Below are 15,064 nucleotides of genomic sequence, written 5' to 3' on the forward strand. Positions count from 1 at the left end.
TAATTTCTTCACTGTGTTTGGTGGAGGGCTCTGGGGAGAAGTCCAAAACAATTGAGATGAAGAGTAATGTGAGCTGTTTAAAGGAACAAGACATCTTCCTTCCAAACCTATTTACAAAGTGAGAGTTTGTTACAAGGGACTGTAATATTCTTATGACCAGCGTGGGCAGGGCAGTGATCCTAAATCACCATAGAAACTGGCAGGTGCAAGGATTCTGGCATACTTTGTGAAGATTGAGAAAATTCATCTGATTCGTCTGTTTTGTTCTGTTTTTTGTGTTTTAAACCTATTGCACTCCTTAAAAAGATATTGTGTTTTTCCTTGCAGAGGGTTTCCAGTCCTGGATGTGGAGAGGCCTCACTTTCCTGCTTCCGTTCCTCTTCTTCGGCCAAGTAAGTGTGTCATCACAGAGGGCCGGTTTAGCTCACGCTGGTATAGCCTGTTATTAAGAACACAGTAGCCTGCAATTACTGCAGGTTCGAGCCCGGCCCAAGGTTGACTCAGCCTTCCATCCTTTATAAGGTAGGTAAAATGAGGACCCAGATTGGTGGGGGCAATAAGTTGACTTTGTAAAATATACAAATAGAATGAGACTATTGCCTTATACACTGTAAGCCGCCGGACGGGTAAGCAATGAGGGTGAAGGTGACGCACCGCTAGACAACGATCGCGCCTCTGGACAACACAACAGGTCCGGACGAGCCCCCAGATGTTGCTGTTGGTCTGCAACAATTATTTGTTGTCCTAGGTTCCCTGTTAATGTTGTCCTGGGTTCCCGCAGGAACGGGTCTCAGCCCTCGCTGAGACAATTTAGTGGGTCCTCGCAAGGACGAAAGAAGCCAAATAAAAGACACCACACCAGGAGTTCTTCAAAATGAGAGAGTACGAAGAAAGGGTTGTAAAAGGAGATGTTGTAAAAAGATCCCCCTTAGATCGCAACAGTCTCTTTTATTATGCAGTTTTAGCAGGGAGGGGTAATTACAGCAATGAGGGAATTAGCATATAGAAACTTAGCTACACCAATCAGCAAGCGTTTAGAGTATACGTATTAGCAAAATACCACATGGTTTTCAGGAAATCATGCGTTTTACCTGAATAGAAACTCAACTTAAGGAATGCAAAACTAGAAGCTTATCTCAGGGAAGGCTAGGGGCCCAAATCAGGGAGAGCAATACTATGCATCTAACTCAGAGAAGGTTAGGCGGAATAGAAACTTAATTCAGGGAATCATGTCTGTCATGTAGCACTGAAAAAAGTCAAGTCAAGTTCTCCCGGCTGTGAGGCCTAAGAAAGCCTGAACCAATGATATATCCATATGTCCTCTGTTTTTATTTTTTAAGATGGGTAAATGATATATCCATAGTTGGAGACCTCTGCTCTAGAGGACACTAGACTAGACTAATGTAAGAGTTCTTACATATATTTTATCTTTTCTCCTACTGGCTCCTTTTTCAGGGGAAATACATACTCTGCTTATAAACAACTGACTAAATGAGAGAGAATGAAACCATGCTTCTAGTAATAATAATATATTTTATTTATTTCATGTTATAAATTTATAAAATAAATTAGAAAATTGAGCTTTTACTTGACAATAATGTTATAAATGTTCATCATGTTATGAAGAGTAATGTGAGCTGTTTAAAGGAACAAGACACCTTCCCTTCCAAACCTATTTACAAAGTGAGAGTTTGTTACAAGGGACTGTAATATTCTTATGACCAGCGTGGGCAGGGCAGTGATCCTAAATCACCATAGAAACTGGCAGGTGCAAGGGATTCTGGCATACTTTGTGAAGATTGAGAAAATTCATCTGATTCGTCTGTTTTGTTCTGTTTTTTTGTGTTTTAAACCTATTGCACTCCTTAAAAAGATATTGTGTTTTTCCCCATCTCAAATGCCAGTTTTTTTGGGGGGAAACTGCCTAATTTCTTCACTGTGTTTGGTGGAGGGCTCTGGGGAGAAGTCCAAAAACAATTGAGATGAAGAGTAATTGAGACACATAATCTTGGAATAACCTTCCTTATTTATATCTCATAATTTGATGTATCGATTAGTGCAGGGGTCTCCAACCTTGGCAACTTTAAGCCTGAAGGACTTCAACTCCCAGAATTCTGGGAGTTGAAGTCCTCCAGGCTTAAAGTTGCCAAGGTTGGAGACCCCTGGATTAGTGTTTCATATGTCTTCTTTCTCCTAGATGGGATGCACCTCCTGATTAACTCATGTGAATAATCTGGATTCTAGATGCATTTTGTACCCCAAATAAACTCTTGTCCCCTTATTGTGATGATTAAACTGCCAAAAAAGCCTGTGCTTATGTGTAAGGGTTCCAAGTAACACCCCCAACGAAAGAAGACTCCGAGGCTAGAAGTTCCTCAAAGTTCCATTTTATTAGAGATGTCATATCGGCACATCTGGGAAATCCCAAATCGGAAAGCTCCTGGGATTTCCCCACCCAAAGTAAAGTCCAGGTCCCTTCCCCTGCACCCACTTGTCCATCACATGGTCCAATCAGGTCACCGTCCTAACTGGAGTAGCTTCCCAGCTACACGCCTCTCCACGTGCAGGTTGAATGTCCTTGACTCCCAGTGAAAGGATGTGGTGGTGGTGGTGGTGGCTATATAGCTCACCCTGTCGCCATCCAACCCCCCCCCCTCCCAGTTCCCACAGCATGCCCATCAGGGGTGAAATGCTCCCAGTTCAGACCGGATCACCCGATCCAGTAGTGATGGCGGGTGGTTCAGAGAACCAGTAGCAAAAATCTCTCCCCCCACAGCCCAAGATGAGCCACACAATCATCAGAGGGTTGTTTTTTTTTACTTTTAAAAGCATTTTTTATTTGGCCAAAGAAAAAAATGCTTTTAAAAGTTTTTTAAAAAAAAACCTCTGATGATCGCGTGGCTCAGCTGGGCATGGGGGGAGGGCAGGAATTTTTGCTACCGGTTCTCTGAACCACCCGCTGCCATCGCTATCAGATCGGGCGATCCGGTCCGAACCAGGAGCATTTCACCCCCGCCTCCAGGGCTGTTGAAATCCCAGTGGGTGGCAGAGGAAGGGACAGGGATGCTCATCGGAGCAGAGAGCTCTCCATTTGAAGCAGAGTTTTCTTGATTAAAGATCCTAAAAATTCTGCTGCCAAAAACCAGCGGTCTGACCTCACAGTGACACCTTTGAGGGTGGGAGTCGGAGATGTTGCAAATAAAACAATTCTCTTCTCTCTCTAGTTCTGGCAACTGTTCAATGCCGTCACACTCTTCCAACTGGCCAGCCATCCAGAATGCAAAGAATGGCAGGTAAGAGTGAATTTGTAAGCACGGGAAGAGGAAATGCTCTGTTCCTTTCCCACCTTTTCAAAATCACGGCCCGGTTGAGGAGATTACAAGCTTTGGCAGTGCTTTCAGAAATATCCAAATGCCTTCTAAGTGCCGCCAGCATGATATCGTGGTAAAATGTATGTAGCTATCTCAGTAATCCTCCACAATGCCCATTATATCAGCTTTTCTCATAGTACGGATAACAACCTTCAAAGGGATTACAGGCAGTGGATGGAAGGTTATCAGATAATGGAAAGGGATTGACTGTTATCTCAGCATGGCTGTCTAGGACTGCATACCTATACAACTTACAGCAGGGTTGTCAAACTCAGGGCCTGGGGTGGGGCTGGATCTGGCCCATGCGGTGCTTAGATCTGGCCTGCATGGTCGCCCTGGAAACAGTGGCCTGTAGTGCTTCTGCCAGACAAAATGGAGCTCAGGAGGGCCTCAGGCAGCCCTTGCAAGATCCATTTTTGCTGGCAGAGGGTTGCAGGAAGCCATCGCAGCTGAAAATGGAGCTCAGGAGCCCGTTTGTGCTGGCAGAGCGCTTGGGCCGCCACACAAGTGACGTTGAGCTGGTGACACCCGCCTGAGCGCCCACCCCACCCCCCAAGGTCAAACACAGTCCTGATACGGCCTCAATGAAATTGAGTTTGAACCCCTGACTTACAGCTTCTGGTACAGGTGGTCCTCGACTTACAACAGTTCATTTAGTGACCGTTCAAAGTTACAACATCACTGAAAAATGTGACTTAGGACCATTTTTCACATTTACAACCGTTGTATCATCCCCATGGTCATGTGTTTTACATTCAGACGTTTGACAACAGACTCTCATTTACGACGGTTTCAGTGTCCCAAAGTCATGTGATTGCCTTTTGCTACCTTCTGACAAGCAAAGTCAATGAAGAAACCAGACTCACTTAACAATTTTAGCCTCAATTGTGGTTATAAGTTGAGGACTACCTGTAAGTGTGCATTACTATTAATCTTCTCATCATTCCTATCATCCATCTCCTCCCACTTATGACTGTATGACTGCAAACTTGTTGCTGGTATCCTTAAGATTTATATTGACTGTTTCCCTATGACTATCATTAAATGTTGTACCTTATGATTCTTGATGAATGTATCTTTTCTTTTATGTTTGCACCAAGACAAATTCTTTTTGTGTCCGATCACACTTGGCCAATAAAGTATTCTGTTCTGTTCTGTTCTATTTTCCTGTTTATAGCATTTTAAGAGATGTTGATTTCAGGCAAAAAACCACATTTCTTATGGGTTTGACTTGGACAAAGTAAAGCGGGTTTCCTTAAAATGAAATACAAAGTGATCAAATTCATTTTTCATTATAGCGTTTTCAGGTTTTAGTATTTTATATTAATTGGTTTAATACAATGGGGAGAAGGGGTTGCACAAGTTCACATTATTTTTTGATTCCGAGTAATGTAGATTTGGGGAATGGTTCAATAATAAGAGCTTTTCCACTCGTCGAATTCTTCCAGATTAAAGTGGTGATCAATCACATGAATAAATTAAAATACTGTGCAAAAGGCCGCATGGCTGGGAAATCCCTGTCTCTGCCAACATCAGGTAGAGTAAAAGTGTGTGTTCCAAGGGCTTGATTGTTTCTTGTTTAGCCATTGCTAAATAAGGTCAGTTAAGCTGCTCTGTAGGGATGAAATGTTGGCTTTGCCAACATGTATGAACTAATCTGGAAGTTGAGTCATGGCAACTGGACTTCTTTCCTTTTTATTTTGAAATATTTCACAGCTTACCCAAGTAGCTTCTTCAGTCTGAACCTGCTTCAGTTTTGCTCAGACTGAAGAAGCTACCTTGGATAAGCAGGAAAACGTTTCAAACCAAAAAGAAAAGAACTCCAGTTGCCATGACTCGGCTTTTAGACAACTCTACCTGGATGATGGAGAATCTTCATCAACATGTATGAACTGATCTTAATTTAAAATCAAAACTGAAAGGCAGACGGAGGAACTTTCAGAAGATTAACAAAGCAAATAAGGAGCACATACTGGATTTCAAGAACTGGAAATGTCACGTAACGTGAAACTATGCCAACAAGGTGCCTTGGAAAGAGGATCCAGAGTTGTCCATTCAGTGTGTTCTGCTTTTAAAAAGTGCTAGTGAAATCCATTGTTCTGCCTTTTGGGGATGTGACTAAGCAAAGGAAGGCACAGGAACAATGTGTAAGCAAATGCCACTGGGCTACTGCCTTCAGATGATGCTCTATGTTGGGATGGGGAATTTGTGATCCTCCAGTTATTGCTACATCCCCAGCAGATTTAGACATCACAAAACAAGGACTACAGTATTTGCAGTCAGATTCACAGTTCTTTCCAAAGCATAGTTAGTCAGTTGGCTTTCATTTGTGACCCGCGATTAACAAGTGAGGGGGATTTGAAAGTGTAAACTTGTAAAAAGCCAAATGTGGCCTTGCGCAAAGCATTCAAAAAAGATGCTTCACAAAGAATATTTGTATGGGCGAAGTTCCCATCTTGAAGCATTAAAGCAGCTATCTCCTTCGGTGAGACTTATTCCTGCTTCCAATGGACTGTTCCCAGTCAATTGTGTGGTTAAAAACAACTCTTTCTCTAAAAACATCAAAGTGGCTGTACATCGACACATAAAAGACAGTTAGGGACAGCCTTGTAAATAACTGTACAAGCCTCACAAAAGAGGTAGATGCTTTAACACTTTGAACTAACATCCATGGTGCAACACCTGTTTCTGTTGCTTTGCGCTACTCTCCCTCTTCTACTCTAGAATTCCTGACAGTTTTGTTAAATTTATCTCTCTTCAGCAGTCCAGTCCTTTTGAAAACTGCTGTCTGTCTGTTTGTCTCTGTCTGTCTGTCTGGTGTCTCTTTCTCTCTCTCTCCCTCTTAAAGCAGTAAGCGCTGACCATGTAAATTTCATTGGCAGGTCCTGATGTGCGCCCTCCCCTTCCTCACCCTCTTTACTGGAAACTTCTTCACCACATTGCGAGTTGTTCATCAGAAATTCCAGAATAAGACCAAGAAGGAATGAGCCTTCAAGTGCCTGTCTCCCTTCCTGGCTATCACTGTTGGTGGGAGCACTACTACTCTGCTGACCGAAGGATCCACAATACGCTGGGCGTTCTCCTCCTCTTCCTCCTCTTCCTTCTCCTCCTCCCTCCCTCCCTCCCTGTGATTCTCTTGCATACAGATGTTAATGAAGCCACGTGGGAATAGTGCTTCTGCCACCAACTTGAGGCCTTCCTGCTGCCAAAAGGAACTCTGGACTTAAATCAGGTGTGAGATTCAAGGATTAGGGTGAAGTATGAAGAACCCAAGTGACTCTTGGATACAACTCCCAGCTGACACCTGCATGGTTTTGTGTACCCTTCCTCCAAAGCAGGAGGCTGATAATTCCCAGAGCCTGTCTGCCCAAACTGAGTGACAGGAAAAGGAATGGAGCAAGTTCAGCCTAGGCCATCTAATGTTTAGTACTGAGGACATTAACTATTATTGGAAGCAGATTCTATGGGCAAAGAGCGTTCTTGCTATTTCTGCTGGGTTGATTCTTTCCTCCCCGTCTTCAGAAATGTTCCCCTATCCTAGATTATTGCGTTACTACGTGTGAGCAAGCGGAGGGGACAGCGTCTCATCTGCACCTTCAATACAAGAGCCTGCTTTCCCGCCTTGGTGTATATTTTATGACAAATCTGAGAGGGATAACCAGTGGCTGGCTGATTGTTTTCAGCCCCCTCTTCGCAGTTCTCCTCCTGGAGTTGCCTTCTCAGCTCTTGAGGGGCCAAAGACCCAAGCGCTTCTACCCCTGTGCTCTTTTTGGGGAACATGGATTCACAAGCACCTGGGACGCATCTTGCCAGAGAAGCTGAAAATAATCTTTATTTAACCATAGTTGGCCGAGCAAGCAGCAGCAGTGGTGGCATTTGGCCTCCTTCAATCTCGGTCCATATTGTTGTTCGTGTGTCTTAAGTGTTACAGTGGTTCTAAAACTGGAAAAAGCTGGCCTACATCCAAACATGCATTGTTGTCTTTAAATATGTTTTCTTAGCATATTAAGGGGTGGGTGGGAGGCTGGGAAACAAAGAACACAGAGGAAGCCTGGGTCCCTGGCACTTCTAGGCAAGGGAGATGATATTATGTTAAGGATACAAAACTCTGGAATCTCACAAACATAACCGTTGATTCTTAACTTTAATGCATAGATACTTTATACAGCTCAGGGTTCTACTAGGAGAGGACGGTACACCCTCATGTACCTCAGACTACAATCCCACTTTTTAGGAATGATGCTGAATCGCACTAAAACCTTAGTTCAGGCATTCTGCTGCTGGAGCAAGCAACCAGATCCTACAAGTAGACCAACTGTGGACCTCAGCATTAAGAGGGATTGCACCCTTTCCAAGGGAACTTTATAGATTCATTGGAACCCATTACATTAAAAACACATCTGAAAAGGGTGTGAATCCCAAACGTGCATGGCCTGATGGGTAACTACAGTGGGTACCTAGGAGTTGTGAGCTTTCCTGAGATTCTGGGGAAATGGAAGGACTATATATCGCCAACTTATCAATGCAAATATTGTTCAAAGCAGCAGAATTTCTTTCAGCGGTTTTGTCTGGATGTTTTTAAGCAATGTGTTGGTTTTCTCCTCTCCCTTAAAAACAGATGTTGCAAATCCCACTATTCTCAGTTTTGCTGGTTGGTCCCTCTCTCCTTTCCAGCGTGTAGATACAGAGAAATGTGATACAAGACAAAGCTTAAGCGCACAGTTTGTCCTTGAGGTAGCCATACTCTTTATTAAACTGACATGGCTGCCCATCTACCAGAAGGAACGATAGGAAGCAGACAGTATAATTAAAACATTTTAAACAACATTTGAGGCCCGATTAAACGTGCCTCCCTCAACTATTAGCTGTTTTCTAATGGCCAGCAGAGTTGGGGCCAGCCAAACTTCTGGGGTGAAGCTGTTCCATAAGGCAAGTGCCATGACAGAGAAGGCACAGGGAAGATTGCTATTGCAGTCTTTCTCATAGGTTGATTTCCAGGTGTGCTGGGTACAGCTGTCATCACTGAACTAGGCCATTGGGCACATAGGCTGAAGATGACTAGCCTACATCATGCAGAGACAGATAGGTAAATCTTAAGTCAACGTTGCACTGCAATGAAAGTTACAAAATGAATGGGAGGAAAAGGTTGTATTGATATTTTAAAGAATCCTGAATGCAGAATTCCATTTCCACATTCTTGAGGCATTTTAGTTGCCGCTCATCACATTTCCAGATAATGGTACATGATATTGGTTGTGAGGGGGGAAGACTACAAATGATTGGAAGAAGTCCTATTTAAAGCCCAGAAAGCCAGTACAGTCTAATGGTTAAGGCATCAGGCTAGAAAGTTGGAGACCTTGAGCTCCAGTCCCAGTGTAGCCATGAAATCTGGCTACGTAATGCTAGGCATGTCACACTCAGCCCAACTTGCCTCACAGGGTGGTTGTTATGGGGGAAATAGGAGGAAGGTGTGTTGGATATATTTGCCACCTTATTTGTAAAAATAGTAAAGGCAGGATATAAATAAACTTTTTTTAAAAAAATATATGCTGCACTGGGATGCCTCAAAAGTCACTTCGTTGGAATTGCTGTGTAGCTGCTTCAGCCATCAAGAGAACTTCTGAAAGCCTTTAAGATCTCGACCCTGTAGAACACAAGCCCCACCTTAAATGTTATTTGATTCACAGCATAAAACTTGCTTGGTTTCATTGACTCAGCCTTCCCTCCTTTTGAGGTTGGTAAAATGAGGACCCAGATTGTTGGGGGCAAGATACTGACTCTAAACCGCTTAGAGAGGGCTGTAGAGCAGGGGTCTCCAACCTCCAATCCGTGATCCACTACCAGGCCTTGAACCTTTCAGAACCAGTCCACAGAAGTGGCCGGTGGGCCAAAAGTTGAACTGCCCGCACAAGCACACTTGCCCACCACTCGCACAAAACTATTCTGTCCCGCCGTGCCCCCCACCCACCCACCCCCCGCAACCGGTCCATAAAGTTGGAAAGGTTGGACAACTCAACTGCAAAGAATTATGGAGTGGTACATAAGTCTAAGTCAGTGGTGGAATTTAAATTTTACTACCGGTTCTGTAGGTGTGGCTTGGTAGGTGTGGCAGGGGAAGGATACTGCAAAATCTCCATTTCCACCCCACTCCAGGGGAAGGATACTGCAAAATCCCCATTTCCTCCCCACTCCTGGGAGGAGGATATTTTACTACCAAAATCTCCATTCCCACCTCACTCTGGGGCCAGCCACAGGTGGTATTTCCCGGTTCTCTAGAACCTACTGGATTTCACCCTTGGTCTGAGTCTTATTCCTATTGCTATTTCAGTCCAAACAGGGAGAGTCTATATTGGGTTTTATTTGGGATTTTATCTTTGCTTTTTTCTTCATTGTCCACATTTGTTCTTCATTTAGATTTACTTATTTATGGTTAGGCTGGGTTAGGTTGGTGGTAATGGTAATTTCTTCACTGTTGAGTCACCTTGAACTGGGTAGTTTATAAATACTTTAAAATAGCAAGAAAGGCAAGAGTACTGAAGAAAATATATATTTGCGTGTTTAAACATGACAGGGCCCAGGACTTTATACTGAGCATGTTCGGTCCAGAAACAGAAATATTAGTACAGGGTATTTGTGGAATCTGCAATGATGAGCTTGAGATATCTTTTTTAACAGGAAGGCAGCGTGGCCACCAGAACGGCACAGTATAATCTCCCAGCGGAGGGTGTTCATTTCTCCAAATATTAGACTGTTGTGACTAAGGCTAGAAGCACTACCTTCTAACCAGCAGATTCTGGTAGAATATACCCTTTAAAAAGTCCCAGACAAACACTATTACAGTAATGGAACTTTTCAGATCCTACCTTTCTTGAACTTCCATTTGAATTAACGAGACAGTAAGCAAACTGCAAAAATAAATATACTATTGAGGGAAAAGGTACACATTGTCTCATGCATGGCTCTAGTCTAGAGAGTTAAATTATAATCAAAGGATACATAAGCTTGGTTCCTATGAAGCAAAGCTTCCTCACCTTCTGTTTTAACATCATGGTTTCAGCTACAAAACCTCAAACCTCCCTTCCCCAGAAAAGTTCACAAAGAGGCAGAACAAAAGAATCAGAGGTTATTTTATTTCAAGAACAAGTCTTCTTAAAATTATGTACAAGCGGTAAGACAGGCTGCTTGGCCAGTTTCCAAACATGTATAATATTAGGTACCAGACCACGAGCTTCAACAGGGTGAGTCAAGCGACGGGAGGCAAATCTGTGTCCAGAAGTGCAACACGGGACTGAAGGCATCAGAAATGGGATCAGCCTCAGTCTAGGTCGGATCTCATCACAGTTAGGAACAAAGCAAGGGAGAAAAACACAGTGGTGGGATTCAGCCAGTTCGCACCACTTCGGGAGAACCGGTTGTTAACTTACTGAGCAGTTTGGCAAAGTGGTTGTTGGAAGAAATCATTAGGGCAGAGAACCGGTTGTTAAATTACTTGAATCCTACCACTGGAGAAACAGAAGGGGTGGTTTGGGGAAAGAGAGCTCAGATTCATGTAAAATGAGTCCCCCCCCCCACAAGAGGGAAAAAACAAAGGAAGTGAAACATCACAAGCAGTTTCCTCTATGGTCCATGCTGAGGCATAGCATCTAGTTCCACCATCACCCTCCAAGCATGCCTTCTAACACGCAGGAAGACGAGAGCTTCATTTTACTGGTTCTTCTTGTAAACCCACTGCTGCTATCCCTTGCTTTCCAAACGATTCCTTCTGCCTCCTCTTCAGACATTTCCCTGGCGCCCATCCCACGTGAATCCCAACAACCAGCTGCTGACCAGAATGAAAACCGTTGCCACTGTATTCTTCAGTGCAGCCCAGGAAGGGCCGAAACCTGTTGATAAGGCTAAAAGAGACAGTGTTGAAGGGCCAAGGTCATCTAAGCACCGTTTCCACCAGAGCACAAGATGCCTGTGAGAGGAGACAAGGAGGATGTTCCTTTTCTTTTCTTTTCAAAAAAGTGTTTGTCGGGTAAAGAAAGGGCGGGAAACCCACCCTCAGATATGTCCTGTAGCAGCTACCAACCAACCAAAGAAAGAAAGTGAGAGAGACAGGCATGCTGGTGTTTCTCCACTGCTCTGAGAATCTAGCTCAGTGCGATTAGATCTTGCCATAGAAAAACCAAAGCCCACTAAATTCACCCTGCTGAACAGTCTAACAGGGAAATGGGTAGGAGCCAGAGAAAGTCAAGGTATGCACAGATGCACAGTTCCCTGGAGGCAGAATGATGAGTCCTTGCCCTGCTCTTCACCAGCCACCTGCAGTCACCCCTCTTTTCTGCAGTAAGTGCCCTCTAACTCCAAACATCCAAGGAGTAGCGGCCCTTGGTCATCAGTTTCTTGACATAGTCCACAGCCTGCTGCTGGTTCATCTTGCCATATTCAGCTACAATCTCGTAAAAGGCATTCTGCACATCCCGGGCCATGTTGCGTGCATCACTGGAATGGAAGAAGGAAAAAAAGGAAGAGTAAAGGGTAAAGTCAAGACAGTGAAGAGCAGTGGCTAGAACTCAAGGCAGAAAAAAAAATTCAACAAGCAAGCTTGGAGAAATGGCATTGTTGCCAATTTCGGAGGACTCGGGTGCAGACAGAAATTCTGCGTCTCAACATTGTGGAGGAAAACAGGCTCTTAAAGATGGGCAGTTACAAGATGAGGACAACAGCATTTTACAGATCTAAGTGACGAAAGCACTCTAATTGCCCAATTGCAAGGAGAGAGTCCCATTTCAGTCCCACTTATTTCCAGGCAGAGCTAGGAAATACTGCCAACTGAGCCCAGATTGTGCCATTTATCCTCTGACTGGGGCATGGAAATAGAATTCCTTCAACTGAGCCACTTTGATAGGATCTGTAGTCTCCATGGATGGATGCTAGGTCAGCTACTGGGTTGGACTGGCACAAGAAAGCTTCTTAGATCAGGGGTCTCCAACCTTGGTCCCTTTAAGACTTGTGGATTTCAACTCCCAGAGTTCCTCAGCCAGCTTTGCTGGCTGAGGGACTCTGGGAGTTGAAGTCCACAAGTCTTAAAGGGACCAAGGTTGGAGAGCCTGTCTTAGATGGCTGTCTCTTGGAACAGAATCAACGGTTCTCTTGATGAAGTTAAAAGACTGAAGTTTGTGGGAAGACAGATGGGTGCCATATTGTTATGAGACTGACTGACATTCAAGTCAATAAATATATCCAGGGAAGTCATCCACTTCACTTCACTTGAATTATTTTGAATATTTTTGTGCTTTCGGCAAGTTCTTCAGCAACTTCTGCAAATTCATCCTGATAATTTACACTCTTTGCAAGCTACTTAACATTTCCTGGTACCCTCAGATATCACTATTAATACCAGAATTTCCAGCTAGCATCGCATTGCTGTTTTCTGCCTAACTGTTCTGCCCCAGGGGCAAAATTACTAATTACTTATTTTCAAGTCAATTTCTGACTGCTCACTGCTGCCAGATAACCTGTGAACAAAAGGAGCCTTGCCATCCTTACCCGCACACGTAGATGTGACCATTTCCTTCATTGATCAGCTTCCAGACGTGCTCCTTGTTCTTTTTGAGCAAGTGCTGCACATAAATCTGAAAAAGACGAAATTGGGTGTCAACAGGGTCTTAACAGCGGTGTATATTCTCTGATTGTGTCTCCTTTAGCATAAAAACTGGTATCTAGGGTTTTTTTTAAAGGTAGATATCCGTTTTTCCCCAAAAATAAGACCTTGTCTTATAATTTTTTGCCACCAAAAAAGGCAACTGATCTTTTTTTGGGGGGGGGGGGGGGATGTCATCCACTGACTCACCTCACTTGCGCGCATCACCCCGGCCTCTTTTTCGCACTCTCGGCTAGAGAGACCTTCAGGAAAGGCCTCTGTAGCTGATAACAGAGCTCCGGATCAATCTGGAGCTCTGTATTCGGCTACAGAGACCTTCAGGAAAGCCTTGCTGGTAGAAGAAATGGGCTGAGATGTGTGAAGCGTGGCCGCAACTGTCCGAAGGTAAGTATTAGGACAGCTCCACCCCCTCATCCCCACCCTAGCTTAATTTTTATCTGTGCGCCCTAGAGTGGGCGTGGCCTTAATTATTTTTTATTTATTTATTTATTTGCATTTATATCCCGCCCTTCTCCGAAGACTCAGGGCGGCTTGCACTGTGTTAAGCAATAGTCTTCATCCTTTTGTATATTATATACAAAGTCAACTTATTGCCCCCAACAATCTGGGTTCTCATTTTACCTACCTTATAAAGGATGGAAGGCTGAGTCAACCTTGGGCCTGGTGGGACTTGAACTTGCAGTAATTGCAAGCAGCTGTGTTAATAACAGACTGTCTTAGCAGTCTGAGCCACAGAGGCCCAGGGCTTATTTTGGGGGGGAGGGCTTATATTGGGCGCACGTGTAAAAAATCAAGCTAGGACTTACTTTCTGAGTAGGTCGCATTTTCGGGGAAACATGTATGAGCACTACAAAAGTGCTTTTGAAAAAAATTAAAAATGCCTGGTCCAAAAATCAGGCAAACCAGACTGATAGCAGGGAAGGAGTTTTTTTTAAAAAAAGCCTTTACCAACATTTTCTAGAATTATGGAAAACAAAGGCAATTATTTGGTTCTTTTTTTTCACTCAGGAGATTATCTAAGCACAAAACATATAAAACCGTCCATTTTTCAAGCAGGCCCTACAGGACAAGTGAATGCAAGTGCCCCGGATGGTGGAACGTTTTAGAATGGAACAGGCTTACCTTTTCTGGCTGGTCCCTCGAGAAAGCCACATTGAGTTGAGTAAGGGCTCCTTCTTTGACAAATTGGGCAAGTTCTTCCTTATAGATGTAGTCCTCCTTCTCGTGCCGGCAGCCAAAATACAGCACAGTCTCCCCAACCTCCTTGCCTAAAACACAAGGACACATTCCTCAGTCCAGAGCTGCTGAGTGACCTTGGGTATCCTTGCAACAAAATAGCAGCCTGAATGCACTGCTTCAGATCTGATCTCTAGTTCAGGCAATATAGAATAATAGAATAACAAGAGTTGGAAGGGACCTTAGAGGTCTTCTAGTCCAACCCCCTGACCAGGCAGGAAACCCTACATCACTTCAGACAAATGGTTGTTCAGTCTCTTCTTAAAAACTTCCAGTGTTGAAGCATTCACAACTTCTGGAGGGAAGTTGCTCCACTGATTAATTGTTCTAACTGTCAGGAAATTTCTCCTTAGTTCTAAGTTGCTTCTCTCTTTGTTCAGTTTCCATCCGCTGCTTCTTGTCTTGCCTTCTGGTACTCTGGAGAATAGCTTGACTCCCACTTCTTTGTGGCAACCCCTGAGATATTGGAACATGCTATCATGTCATTCCTAGTCGTTCTTTTCATTAAACTAGACATACCCAATTCCAGCACCGTCCTTTGTGTTTTAGTCTCCAGTCCCCTAATCATCTTTGTGGCATTCTCTGAGCCTTTTACAATGCCAGCATCTTGCCACCCCAATAATCTGGATCCTCATTTAACAAACCTGGAAGAATGGAGCCCTATTAGGATCGAAGTCTATATTGTGGACAGAGTTAGCCTGCAATGCTGCATTCTAACCATTGCGCCACCATGACTCTGGGGATGCTATAATGGTTGTAAATGCGTAAGACTTTTTTCAGTGCTGTTGTACCTCTGAAGAGTTTCTAA

At 43.8% G+C, this 15,064-nt stretch overlaps 2 protein-coding genes across 6 annotated transcripts in view; one reads left to right on the forward strand and one right to left on the reverse strand.

Annotated features, from left to right (window-relative positions):
• TMEM120A (transmembrane protein 120A) overlaps positions 1-7,343 on the forward strand; it is a 41,754-nt gene extending 34,411 nt beyond the window's left edge. For 2 of the 3 annotated variants that reach the window (XM_058164439.1, XM_058164440.1), the window contains exons 10-12: positions 328-392; positions 3,225-3,293; positions 6,254-7,343. In XM_058164439.1, the coding sequence (XP_058020422.1) occupies positions 328-392; positions 3,225-3,293; positions 6,254-6,358 (239 nt within the window). In that variant the 3' untranslated portion in view covers positions 6,359-7,343. The remainder of the gene's footprint in view (positions 1-327; positions 393-3,224; positions 3,294-6,253) is intronic. The other variant, XM_058164442.1, reaches the window with a different exon arrangement.
• A 3,137-nt stretch (positions 7,344-10,480) lies between these two features.
• Positions 10,481-15,064, reverse strand: part of LOC131188839 (NADPH--cytochrome P450 reductase) — a 69,902-nt gene continuing 65,318 nt past the window's right edge. For all 3 annotated transcript variants that reach the window (XM_058164438.1, XM_058164436.1, XM_058164437.1), the window contains exons 14-16: positions 14,143-14,288; positions 12,906-12,991; positions 10,481-11,858 (exon numbers count right to left, since the gene is read on the reverse strand). In XM_058164438.1, coding sequence (XP_058020421.1) covers positions 11,714-11,858; positions 12,906-12,991; positions 14,143-14,288 — 377 coding nt within the window. In that variant the 3' untranslated portion in view covers positions 10,481-11,713. The remainder of the gene's footprint in view (positions 11,859-12,905; positions 12,992-14,142; positions 14,289-15,064) is intronic.

This window comes from Ahaetulla prasina, chromosome 1, assembly GCF_028640845.1.
Source record: "Ahaetulla prasina isolate Xishuangbanna chromosome 1, ASM2864084v1, whole genome shotgun sequence".
NCBI lineage: Eukaryota > Metazoa > Chordata > Lepidosauria > Squamata > Colubridae > Ahaetulla > Ahaetulla prasina.